An 11,934-nucleotide genomic window follows, 5' to 3' on the forward strand; every position below is an offset into this window, starting at 1 on the left:
ACTGGACTTTGAGCTGGAGAATAACGAGGCCCTGATGGAGAAGCTCAACTGCTGGAACTTCCAGATCTTTGACCTGATGGAGAAGACGGGAGGGAAGACTGGATGCATCCTCAGCCACGTCAGTAGCATGCAGGGGTGCTGGGGTTAGTGTAGTTAACACTGGCATTAGGGTGGTTAACGCTGGGGTTAAGGTAATTAACACTGGCGTTAGGGTAGATAACGCTGGGGTTAAGGTAGTTAACATTGAGGTTAGGGTAGTTAATGTTTGGATGAGGATGGTTAAGGTTATGGTTGTTAACATTGGGGTTAGGGTGGTTAACACTTATTTAGGCTATTTAACATTTATTTAAATAAAATAAGGTACTGGACTAGTAATCAGAAGGTTGCCAGTTCAAGCCCCACCACCAGGTTGCCACTGTTGGGCCCCTGAGCAAGACCCTTGACTGTTAACCCTCAGTTGCTGTTTTGATAAAAGTCAGTGTTGATAAAAGCGTCAGATAAATGCCATAAATGTACACAAAATGTCACCTTTCTGCTGCAAGATCAGAATCATTAAACAACTTTATGCACTTAGAATTGCATAAGCTGTTGTGTTAGTCAGAGATTCATAACACCATGGCAGACTGGGAGAAAGTTCAGACCGTCAGTCACATGAACACGGACAACACACAGTGCGAAGCCAGATTAAGTCATGTCATGAAGGTTCACCCTACCTGAGACCGGGTTGGTCATTTTACCGGCGGTCCAATGTCCCTCCCAGTGCATGACTGGCATGTTGAAGTGTTTTCTGAGATGCAGTGATGTGATTGTTTGCAGAGCTCCGTGCTCACTCTCTGCTCGACGCTCCTCAGGGACGTCATGCCTCGGTGCAGCTCCTTGTGTCTTAATGAAGTTTTGTTTGTTTGGATGTTTGCTTTTTTCTGTCTCTCAGGTGGCGTACACTTTGTTCCAGGACACGGGTCTGTTTGAAATCTTCAAAATCCCCATCCGGGAATTCATGACGTACTTCTGTGCACTGGAGAATGGCTATCGTGATATCCCCTGTGAGAATTGTGTTGATGCTGTCAGAACTGAAACTTTGAATGCCACGCTTGATAGCCTTGGGCGTGACCGCAGTAATAAACAATCTTCACAGAGTCCTGTGTAGTGGAGCCTGTAGACAGTGCTCCTGCAGTGGGTCTAAGGAGGAACAGCTGGGCACTGAGTGTGAATGTCTCTCCATCACAGACCACAATCGCGTCCATGCCACAGATGTCCTGCATGCGGTGTGGTACCTGACCACGAGGCCAATCCCAGGCTTTCAGCAGATCCACAACGACCATGTGACAGGAAGCGACACAGGTACGCAGCCTCCCGTAGCCGCAAACCATGCATACTGATGTTGCCGCAGCGATAAAACCCAGTTCCTTTTTTATCCTCCGTGATCTCTCGCTCGAGGCGCTACAGAGCATTTGTGGTGGAGGCTGTTCTCCTACTAATTATATCCCGCGCACCTCTGATCCACGGGGAGTAAATCGCAGCGGGTGGGCGTGCCCTGGGCTGGCGGGTCTGCAGCTGTGGGAAGAGAGTGGACAGGCAGCGACGGCGCTCAGCACGCTGACGAATCCTGTGGCCTCGGTGTGTATGGACTTACTGGAGGCCACTGATGGGCCTTTTAATCTCTCAAATGGAGTGCAGTGAGTCACACTGCTGCCGTGGTCGCTCAGCTCATGCGATAAAGGTGTCGGAGCCGCACAGGACGTCGGTGACTTCACTTTCTGGCACAGGTCCCTGTGCTGCAGATGATGCCCAGATTGGAAGAGTGTGCCAGTGGAATTTAGTTTTCTACAGCTGTGGAAAAATGTTGTGATAGATGGGTCCACAAGGGGGCAGGCTTGTGCACTGCTTACGTGAATGCTCACACAACCACTTTATTGATTGATTGTTGTTGAGCGCATGCCTGGTGAATCCTTAAGCACCACCCGGCACGGCATCAGTGGACAGAACAGAACCATTATGAGAATATGCTCAGTGAACACTTCAGTAAAAAGAAGTTTTCACTTGTTTCTCCTTGTTGTCTCAGATTCAGACAGCGGCATTTCTCCGGGCAGGGTGTCTTACGCTTCCTCCAAAAGTTCTTCGATCTCAGACAACAGTTATGGCTGCTTGGCCTGGAACGTCCCTGCCCTGGAGCTCATGGCACTGTATGTAGCAGCTGCGATGCATGACTATGATCACCCGGGGCGCACAAATGCCTTTCTCGTAGCCACTAATGCCCCTCAGGTAGGTAACAAAGTGCAGTGTTCTGGATTATTATATACTGGATTGTAGCAGTGAAAAGCTGCATGGTGTTACATGACCCAACAGCAAATGCATTGATAATGTGAATCACAGTAAAGATGTCCAGTTTCATTTTATGAGGGTTTTATGCAACACCAACACTAATTAAAAACTGGTCATCAGAACATGGTTGTGTACATGATCTTAACATCTGTTTAGAATCCACACAAACACAATCTGCCTCTCATTCACACTGTCACACACTCATATGCTCTCTCTTTCTCTCTCTCTCTCTCTCTCTCTCTGTCTCTCTCTCTCTCTCTCTCTCTCTCTCTAGGCGGTGCTATACAACGATCGTTCAGTTCTGGAGAATCATCACGCAGCAGCAGCGTGGAGCCTTTTCCTGTCACAGCCAGAGTTCAACTTCCTGTCCAACTTGGACCACGTGGAGTTTAAGCGCTTTCGCTTTCTTGTTATTGAGACCATCCTAGCAACAGACCTAAAGAAGCACTTTGATTTCCTAGCGGAGTTCAATTCCAAGGTGAACAGCACATTAACATTTCTGATGGTAGTTCTGTAGTGGCGTTGCCTTCTGAAAAGGTCTTTTAGAGCTCTGCTGGAGAAGGCGTAAGATCTGAGGGGTCTGAGTTGTTCAGTGTGGAGTGACTGAGCGTGGGGTGTGTATGCTGCACTGGAGTGACAGCTCTCCTTCTGTATAGTCCATTAAATGGGTGATGATCTCATTAATTGATGTATTCAAGTGGTTTTACCTTCTTGTTAACAGGTTAATGATGTGAATAGCCCAGGTATTGACTGGACAAGTGAGAACGACAGACTGTTGGTGTGCCAAGTGTGTATCAAGTTGGCAGATATCAATGGGCCAGCCAAGGAGCGAAGCCTTCACTTGAAATGGACAGAGGGTATCGTCAATGAGTTTTACGAACAGGTAGCAGGTGTTGGCTTTTATTTAATGTCTTGTATTTATGGTTCTGCCCTTTTGGCATTTTATTAAGATAATTTCTTGGTTGCCTGGGTTGCAGGGTGACGAAGAGGCAGGTCTAGGATTACCCATCAGCCCCTTCATGGACCGTTCTGCGCCACAGTTGGCGCGGCTACAGGAGTCTTTCATCACACACATCGTTGGGCCTCTGTGCAACTCATATGACGCGGCTGGGCTTCTCCCAGGTTGCTGGGTGGACGCTGATGGCTCAGAGGAGGAGGAAGAGGAGGAGGCTGAAGACACTGAAACTGACGATGAAGAGCTTGATGATCTTCATATGAGTGCGTACTGTCTGATACATTAGCCAGGACGACTGATACGTTAGCCATGTTGTCTGATATGTTAGCCAGAATGTCTGATACGTTAGCCCAGATCTCAGACAGATTAGCCAAGATCTCTGATACTTCAGCTAGGATGTGTGATATGCTAAAGGTTTTTTTTGTTTGTTTGTTTGGTTTTTTTGCAGAGGCGAGGAAAGGTGGCCGTCGTCTGCTCTGCGGTATTATGCAGCACCTGACGGAGAACCACAAGGTGTGGAAGTCCATCATCGAGGAGGAGGAGAAGAACAAAGACCTGAGCCAGCAGCAACAGGCCGAGAGCCAGAGTCTTCCTCCATCCTCCTCATCCTCGGATGACATCCAGGTCATTCAGGAGGAGGCTGAAGAGGAGGAGCGCCAGTAGCAGCAGGAGCGAGGCAATTGGCCAAGATGTGAAGCTTGGGGAGGGGCCTAAGCAGAGGGCGGGCCACCCCTCCCCCCTACCCCACCCACCCGCCAAAATGGACACACACACACACACACACATATCCCAAATCGATGCCCACAGGGAGATCCCACTAGATGTCCCGTGTTGAAATGAGTCACTGTGCTGACACTCTGACGCTGTGTTGCGAAATCGAAAAGGCCTTACTACTGTGAGAGCTCCATGCTGCAGTACCGGGAGTCACTCTGCTCTGAAACTCTTTCACCCTAGAGAGGATCCGTGGCGGAGCGGCAGCTCCCTGGACACGCTGCTGCGCCGCGAGGTAAAAACAAATACGAAGAGAGCAAGAAATAAAGGCGAGTGGGGTTAAAAACCTGCATGGTTACAGTTGCTAGGCTGCGATGCGGCCTTGAACACAGAGCTCTAAACCCTCCTATAGGTACTTATAAGAATGATTTAAAAAGGAAAAAGTCAGTAGATAAAAAAAATACTGAATGGAAAAGCAGAAGACTTTGAAGTAATTGTCACTTGTTACCAAAGCGAACAGTTCAAAACCACAAGGTGGAGAATTTCGAGGGGTCAGGAATACTTTAGAAGCGTACATCAAACGTGCCTGTCTGAACCTTTTTGTGAATTTGTTAGTTAGTTTGATCCTCTGTCTGCTCTTGTGGCCCGGGCGACAGCCTACACACACACGCTGCACTGCGAGTGTGTTTTCCTCCTAATGCTGGCGACACCAAACACTGTATCACTGAACTCAGCCACTAGGACTTTACATGGAGGATGCTGATGTTTTGACTGAAGAAAAAACAAACAAACAATTTCTCCTGCATCGTTTTTAGATGCTTTTTTATTCATGTGTACCACCTTTTGTTTTACTTTGTCACATTTTTTGTTTGCGTGTGTGTTCCTGCCTTTGTACCTCCTCAGAAAATGCTGTTTCCAGCTGGCGTCTTTCTCCTGCGTTCTCGCTCTGAAGCGCATCGTGTGTGGAACATCATCACTCTTCTCATGAAGGGTTGTCCTTTTTTTGTTGTTTTGTTTTTTTGGTTTGTTTGAATATATATTTTGTCCTCATGGTAACTCAGGATTCATGTAGGTGAATTGTTCTGTTGAAACAGTTTAAAACAGGATTTTGTTTCCCCGAGGTTTGGATTTTTTTTTTTTTGTATGAGGAAGTTGAACTGCAGTCAGAAGAGAATCCACTCCATAGGAGCTCTGCCCCAATTCAACCTCCACTCACCCCTCCAGTTACCCAAGGCCCTTTGTGTTACCTCTGATGAGGAACAGATTCCAGGAACGTATTTGGCCGTGACGAGTTTGTTCGACTCATCACGGTGACACGTATGTGAAGGCGAGGTGTTCCTGGGTTGCGTTACTTTTGGCATTATTTGAATGTGCGTGCGCTTCTTTGGTCCTCTCCTTTTAATCACACTTCAGACACATTTTTACTAACTCTAACCGTTGCCAAACACACAAGCAGGCCAGTGCATTTGACGTGATCCAGGGTTTCACACGTTTTGATATTTTCTTATTCTTCACCATAAAGCAGGTTAATACTAATAGTTCTATATATTTTTGTCTGACACTCTAGGCATTCCACTAGACGGCGGGCCACTGGAGGGTGTCTCCGCTTAGCTGGAGAGGAAACGTTCTCAAGTAGGCAGTGTAAATCAAGCTGGTGTATTTAAAGATAAAGATATATAAATGTGCACATTTTACTACCAAACAAGTGTTTATTCTCTGCACAGAAAGAGTATCTGCATATATAAATATATATTTTTTAATTAATCAACCGATTGCGTCTGTTTTCTACATACGGTCAACATGTATTGTACATTGACAACCTGTAATTATCATCTTACCAGAGTTTTTAATCTAATACTATTTACTGATGTGGATGTGTTTGGGTGTGAATGATTTGGGGTGCACTGTCTATGGGTTGCTCTGCGTAACCACTCTTTGCTGAGAACGCTTTCTCGCTGTGAGCCAGCTCGCCGTGACTGTGCCGAACGGCCCCTCCCTCCTGGGGTTTTGTTTGTCGTGCGCGTTCGCCTGCGTCCAGTACGGGTTCTTGGTTCAGGAGTGACCAGGGTGTTCGCACACGGTCACGCTACATGTGCTACTCTCCTTCATCATCGTTGTCTTCTGTTCCCCGTCCTCCCTCCAGGCGCGCTACTCCTGAGCTGCAGCCGCTGGGTCCAGCATGGGCCCTTTTGCCTGACACTTCTCCTCTCCTCACACATGCCACGTTAGTTCATGGGAACGTGGAGTGGCTTTGCTCTTCCTGGCTGCTCACCTGTCTGAACTGTTGGCTGTTTGTTGGCTTGTCGCTGTGCAGGGTTCTGTACACTGCTGTAGCCCTGTGCTCTGCCTTCACCTTTATGAAGAGCTGTCACTTTTTCCTGTAGCATTTAGAGAGCAAAGTCTGATGTAAACGTTTCAGCTTTTTCAGTTGTGATGGGGGAATCTGACTTTTTCATTGTTATTTATAGCTGTCATAAAAACACCATCCTTGGAAAATTATTTTAATGTCTGTGTCATTCCTTTGTGTGTGTGTGTGTGTGTGTGTGTGTGTGTGTGTGTCTCTGTGTTAATATATGTGTGCGTGTGTGTGTGTCCTGCTGCAGGCACTAGAACTGCTGATGTTTATAGATAGACAGACAGACAGACAGACAGGGTCTTGTCCCGCTTTCTCACTTTTCAACCAGTTCTGCATTTTTCTGACATGCACGGTGTCACTCCCACTATCCTCCTGCCCGGGCCATGGTGCACCATGGAGCAGACATTCCCTCAGGAAAGAACACAGTATTCCCAGGCATGGATGAGTTCCCAGCAGCAGGGGCATGCCAGGCCCAGCCTAGTGTTCACACAGACAGCACTGATGTGACGGCTTACTGAGTGCAGACGTGACCCTGCTGCAACTCTCTATCTCCATCTCTAATCAGTCATTTAGAGTCCTCGTAGGCCATGAGTCGATGCCTATAAACACTATGGGATGTTTGGCTGCACATTAAGCTCGTACTTGTCAGGAAAATGACAATAAACCGGCTGGTTTTCTGTACTGTGGCAATGGTTGAGTTATAAAGTAGAGTGCATTTGAGTGAAACAGAACAGAGATAATGTGTAAGTGTAAATTCATCAATGTAAAGTTGCCTTTTAGGAAGCAATATACTGCCATTTTTAGCTAGTGGTTTTGGATTAAGGTACAGTTAATTGGCATAGTCTTATACCAAAACTCCCAACAGAACTGAGGCTAGATGAATTTATGCCATCTGGGATTTGAATTATACATGACTTGGCCAAAGGCAGCTTTGAGAAAATCTGAGGGGACATTGAGTGTCATACAAGGAAACGGCTCAAACCACAGAACAACTACATGCTATCAAAACAATGTACATTTATTTCAGTTTTTTTGTGAAATTCAAAAGTGGCAACTTTATTTTATTTTATTATATATATATATATATATATATATATATATATATATATATATATATATATATATATAAAATTGTGTGTATGTGTGTATATATATATATATATATATATATATATATATATATATATAAAATTGTGTGTATGTGTGTATATATATATATATATATATATATATATATATATATATATATATATATATATATATATATCTCCAACAAATTTTCATGACAGTGCTAGAGTTAGCAATGACCTACGACCCGGCAGATGGTTTCCAGTGAGATAAACCACTGTTGGTTCATTGCTGATAAGGGGCCGTGATCCAGTGTGAATCATGCAATGTGCAGAGGATTCTGGGAAAAGTGTCTGGTCTCCTTCTGCAATGTCTAAGCATGAATGAGAGTACTGTGTATTCATTTTGGGGAACAACTGAAAGGTCTGTGAAAGTATTTGAGAAGCAATCTCTGTAAATGATTGACTGACACACTGCCTTCCCTTGCACTGCTGATCACAGCGTCTGCTCTGGCCAACAGTATTGGGTTTTTTCCCCCCTCACTTTATCAGTTTCAGTCCACATTTCTTGTGGGATCTTACTCAGTAGACGCAGTCAGTGAATACAACTGTCCATTCGCATGTCCAGTGTGGGCTTATCGTTTCCCGCTCAAATTCTGTGTAACTGTCGAGAGGACAAGATCAGGGAATTGAGTGCACTCAGTTCGAGTAGCAGAGGTCAGCCGTCTCTCCAGAATGGTGTGTCTCGCATGTGGCGTGCGCAGCTGGAACGATCCTCCTTCGGTCCTCACTGCTGCCTCCTCACAGCGCATATGGAGTAGGGCAGCGGCTGCAGTGTCATTCCCAGTCTGGGACGCAGGCTGGGAATGACGCCCTGCGGGAAGTGTAGGCAGAACCTCTGCAGCAGTGTGGTGAAGAAGATGAACAGCTCCATCTTGGCCAGCTGCTCACCGAGGCAATGCCGTCTGCCTAGAAGGCATCGTGAGAGGCATGTAAGGACGAGGTGGAGATTACTGACAAGGCCAGCTTTGTCTGGATTCTAGGTCTAACTTCACAGTCTCTGTTTAAGTTGCAGAAATTTTCACTGCTGTTCAGTTTTTTTTTTTTTAAATGACAGAGAGAAATGACCTTACCGACAGAAAACGGAAGAAAGGCATCCTGTTTCACAAAGTTCCCCGTGCTGTCCAGAAACCGCTCGGGGCAAAAGGAAGCAGGCTGGCTCCAGTACTTCTCATCGAAGTGCACAGAATACAGGTTGGTGATGACCATGGTGTCCCGTGGGATCGTGTAGCCCCGCACCACTGTGTCCTGGGAAGTGGCCCTGAAGATTCCCAGTGGGACGACGTTGCAGAGTCGCAGGACTTCGTGTAGCACCGCGTCCACGTAAGGCATCCTTTGCTTGTCCTGCAGGGTCGGCAGCCTGCCATTCAGGACAGAGTCGATCTCCTTCTGAACCTTCTCTGCACAGCGGAGAGCCCACAGTCAGTTCCCAGTTCACACCCTCACGGCTCGCCTTAAGCAAACGATGATCACAGCAGGGGTGTAGGTGCAAACAGCCCACCTACCTTGTATGTTGGGGTAAAGAGCCAGATAAAGGATAGCCCAGCGCAGGACATTTGTGGTGGTCTCTGTGCCCGCAATAATGAGCTCTCCCACCGAGAAGATCAGATTCTCCCTGGAGAAGGAGGTGGCCTTGTCACTAGCACTCTGCTCCATCTCGTCCAGGTAGGCGTCGATGTAGTGTCTCGGTGACTGCCGCACCCTGCCCTGCGAGAAATGTTCAGTGATCTGCAGCAAGAAGTCATAAACCTCTTTGGCATTCTGGAAGAGCCTCTGGTGCTTCCCAAAGGGCAGATATTCGATCCAGGGGAAGGCGTTGTAGAGGAAGGCCCAGGCACTCGCTGCTAGCTCCACGTTCTCACTGAAGATCTCGATCATGTGCTGGAAATCGTGGTCATCATAAGTGAAACGTTGTCCAAATATTATGAAGTTGGTAACGTTGGAGATGGCATTGGTCACAAGGTGTTTGGGGTTGAACGGTTTTCCTTTGTACGTGTCAATGGCATCGATGAAGAACATGCACTCCTCTGAGATTTTCTGGAACATCATCTCCCCACGGCCAAAACAGCGGAAGCAGTTAACCGCTAGTTTTCGGTGTTCAATCCAAGCACGCCCATATCTACAATTGAGAAGTCCTGGAAATAAAGAGGGAGTTCAGTCACAAAATAAAAGAACATTTGTTTGCCTGGAAGCTAAGCAGTGGGTCGCTACAAGACGCGTCCAGGAGCTATAGGCACGACTTTCAAATTAATCAGAAATAATGGAAGTTTTGGCCAAAATACAGATGTTGCTCATTTCCATCTTGAGAACAAATGCTATCCCCCACCCCCTTAAACATTTCCTGAGCAAATTTCAGTAAAGGTATTAACTTTTCACTTATAAAGACAAAAGAATCCTGCCAACACGCAGTTAACTGTAATGAACCCCATTCAAATCGTCACAGCATTTTAAATTCAGGAGGTTTCATCCGAATCATCCACTAATCTGATTCCATCATGTTTTTGACTGGTCACTGGTCACTGGTGACTGGTCACTGGGCCGTAACCCTCGGAAAGCCAGCAGCTCTGTTGTGTTTTACCATCATTCTCCGCATGTTAATGAAGTTTGTTCAGCTTCGTTCGGTGCTGTGTCGGTGGTATTAATAAACGGAAGAAGTCTGTCTCACCTCCCATTTTTGTCATTTTCTGGAACAAGGGCAGGCAGGGCCGGTCTGCAAACACCTCACTCTGGTGCTGCAAACACTCTTTAATGACATCATATCCATTCAGAATGACGGTGGAAATGCCTCCCAGGTCGAGACTAAAAATCTGCAGGCAAATGGAACAATTAATTCAGCCGGTTTGCCAGATCTCTTCCCCCTAATGGAAACTGTATTAGATGATGGCTTTGGACGGTGGATACAGGGAGCTGCTCAGCACGGCACGAGCGCGTGAGTGAAGCACGCTGACTCAGCATGCGCGGGCTCAGCGCGCGCCACTGTCCAAGTGCAATGGGAAGTGCCATCCTTTGATCTCCTCCAAATGCTCTTTAGTGCAATGGAGATTTGCTCGAAGAATCTGCACTTGTCCTATGACACAGACACAGATAACACGCGCAGCAGCGTGGAATGCAGCCCGGAGCAGCAGGTTAACCTGTCATGTACCGTGCCATTTCAGAACGACGTGCGCGCTGGCACGGTGTGGCATTAAATAACTACACCAGAAGAGTCCAGCTGAAGACGTGCCATACCTGTCCATAAACGTCACTTTGTTTCTTCATGTAGACGTGCGGCTCTAGCGCGAGCGATAGAATGTTTCCTACGACAGGCAGAGGTGTCGGACCGGGCGGAAACGCTCGCGGTCTCCGCTGTTTCACCAGCTGTCGTATAACCAGCAGGATAAAACAGGTAGAAAGCAAAGTGCATACGTATAGGACCGTTTTCTCGTACATCGCCGCGAGAAAGCTGGCCAGAGTGTGCAGCAGCATTTCGCGTCTCTGCTTTTTAAAAAGTTCCCCCTTTGCTTTCCGTTAATAGTCCCGTGTTTCGCAGTACATGCTGTGTCCCCCTCTGAAGGGATGAGATTGGCTCAGTCAGTCAGGGTCATTAGCTAGTATTGATCAAGTCAGGCACGCAGCAAACTTTGGCACAGTAGCAGAACCGATAGTCTTTCACATCGACTCTCTTCTTAGCCTGGTTTCGAGTACAGCGACAACTAAATTGAAAGGAAAGAAGGAAATACAGTAGAAAACGTTTTTGAACGTTGAACCTAATCTGGTGGAAGTCTAAGCCCAGGAAGGCAGTGGAGGGTAGAGAATTCAGAAATGAAAGTCGGAGAACTTAATGCTCAGTAAGTAATTTTAGAATGGAAGAACTAGTCAGTATAGGGCAGATACTCTGGTCTGGCAGTACACAAACAGGTGTGTGAAGCAAGCGTGGTCTTTAAAATGATCAACCCACATGATTTGGATATTGGTGTGGGCTGCAAACAGGCTTATCTTGTTCGGCAGGGTTACGCGAAGGCTACAAAGTTTGACCTTAGACTCTGATCCCAGAATGTAAATGAATATAATGACAGTACAGCATTGGGGAAATGGTTAGTGCTTAACAGAGTTCCTAAGGTCATGAAACATTAAAACTCAAAGGTTTGCTAATGTAGTGCGTATTAATGTAATTTTAGAACTTTGTTGGCGGTGGTGTCTGACATCAGACTGAATGGATCAGGCATGCACAAAGCTGGGTTTAAGACCTCACTCGCTTAGATCAGATGAGTGAAATTATGGTACATACATGATGGACAAGTTTATTGTGCTCAAGATAGCACATGCAGTTTGTCGCTGGAATGAGATAGTATGCCAAGCATCTCAACAAATGCCTGTCAGGAATACTGAGCAATGCCCTCACACGTGACCCTGTGACTCAACAATGCGCCGTTTGGTTTCATTTGAAATGTCTTTCTGCACTTTCGCTGCTCAAGTACATGGAG

General features: G+C 46.6%; 2 protein-coding genes across 2 annotated transcripts in view; one reads left to right on the plus strand and one right to left on the minus strand.

Moving 5' to 3' along the window:
- Positions 1-6,487, plus strand: part of pde3b (phosphodiesterase 3B) — a 44,480-nt gene extending 37,993 nt beyond the window's left edge. The window contains exons 9-16 of the mRNA XM_035529309.1: positions 1-118; positions 932-1,043; positions 1,228-1,341; positions 2,063-2,262; positions 2,597-2,800; positions 3,044-3,205; positions 3,300-3,540; positions 3,726-6,487. The exon at positions 1-118 is cut by the window's left edge and continues 17 nt beyond it. Coding sequence (XP_035385202.1) covers positions 1-118; positions 932-1,043; positions 1,228-1,341; positions 2,063-2,262; positions 2,597-2,800; positions 3,044-3,205; positions 3,300-3,540; positions 3,726-3,940 — 1,366 coding nt within the window. The 3' untranslated portion in view covers positions 3,941-6,487. The remainder of the gene's footprint in view (positions 119-931; positions 1,044-1,227; positions 1,342-2,062; positions 2,263-2,596; positions 2,801-3,043; positions 3,206-3,299; positions 3,541-3,725) is intronic.
- A 1,179-nt stretch (positions 6,488-7,666) lies between these two features.
- On the minus strand, positions 7,667-11,410 carry LOC113575769 (vitamin D 25-hydroxylase). Its single transcript, XM_035532555.1, has 6 exons — positions 11,345-11,410; positions 10,700-10,945; positions 10,137-10,278; positions 8,977-9,606; positions 8,545-8,871; positions 7,667-8,380 (listed from the first exon to the last, which is right to left on the minus strand). The coding sequence occupies exons 1-6, from the start codon at positions 11,408-11,410 to the stop codon at positions 8,199-8,201; spliced, it is 1,593 nt and encodes a 530-aa protein (XP_035388448.1). The 3' UTR covers positions 7,667-8,198.
- Between the last annotated feature and the right edge of the window lie 524 nt (positions 11,411-11,934).

The sequence above is a fragment of the Electrophorus electricus genome, chromosome 1, assembly GCF_013358815.1.
Source record: "Electrophorus electricus isolate fEleEle1 chromosome 1, fEleEle1.pri, whole genome shotgun sequence".
In the NCBI taxonomy this organism is placed as follows: Eukaryota; Metazoa; Chordata; class Actinopteri; order Gymnotiformes; family Gymnotidae; genus Electrophorus; species Electrophorus electricus.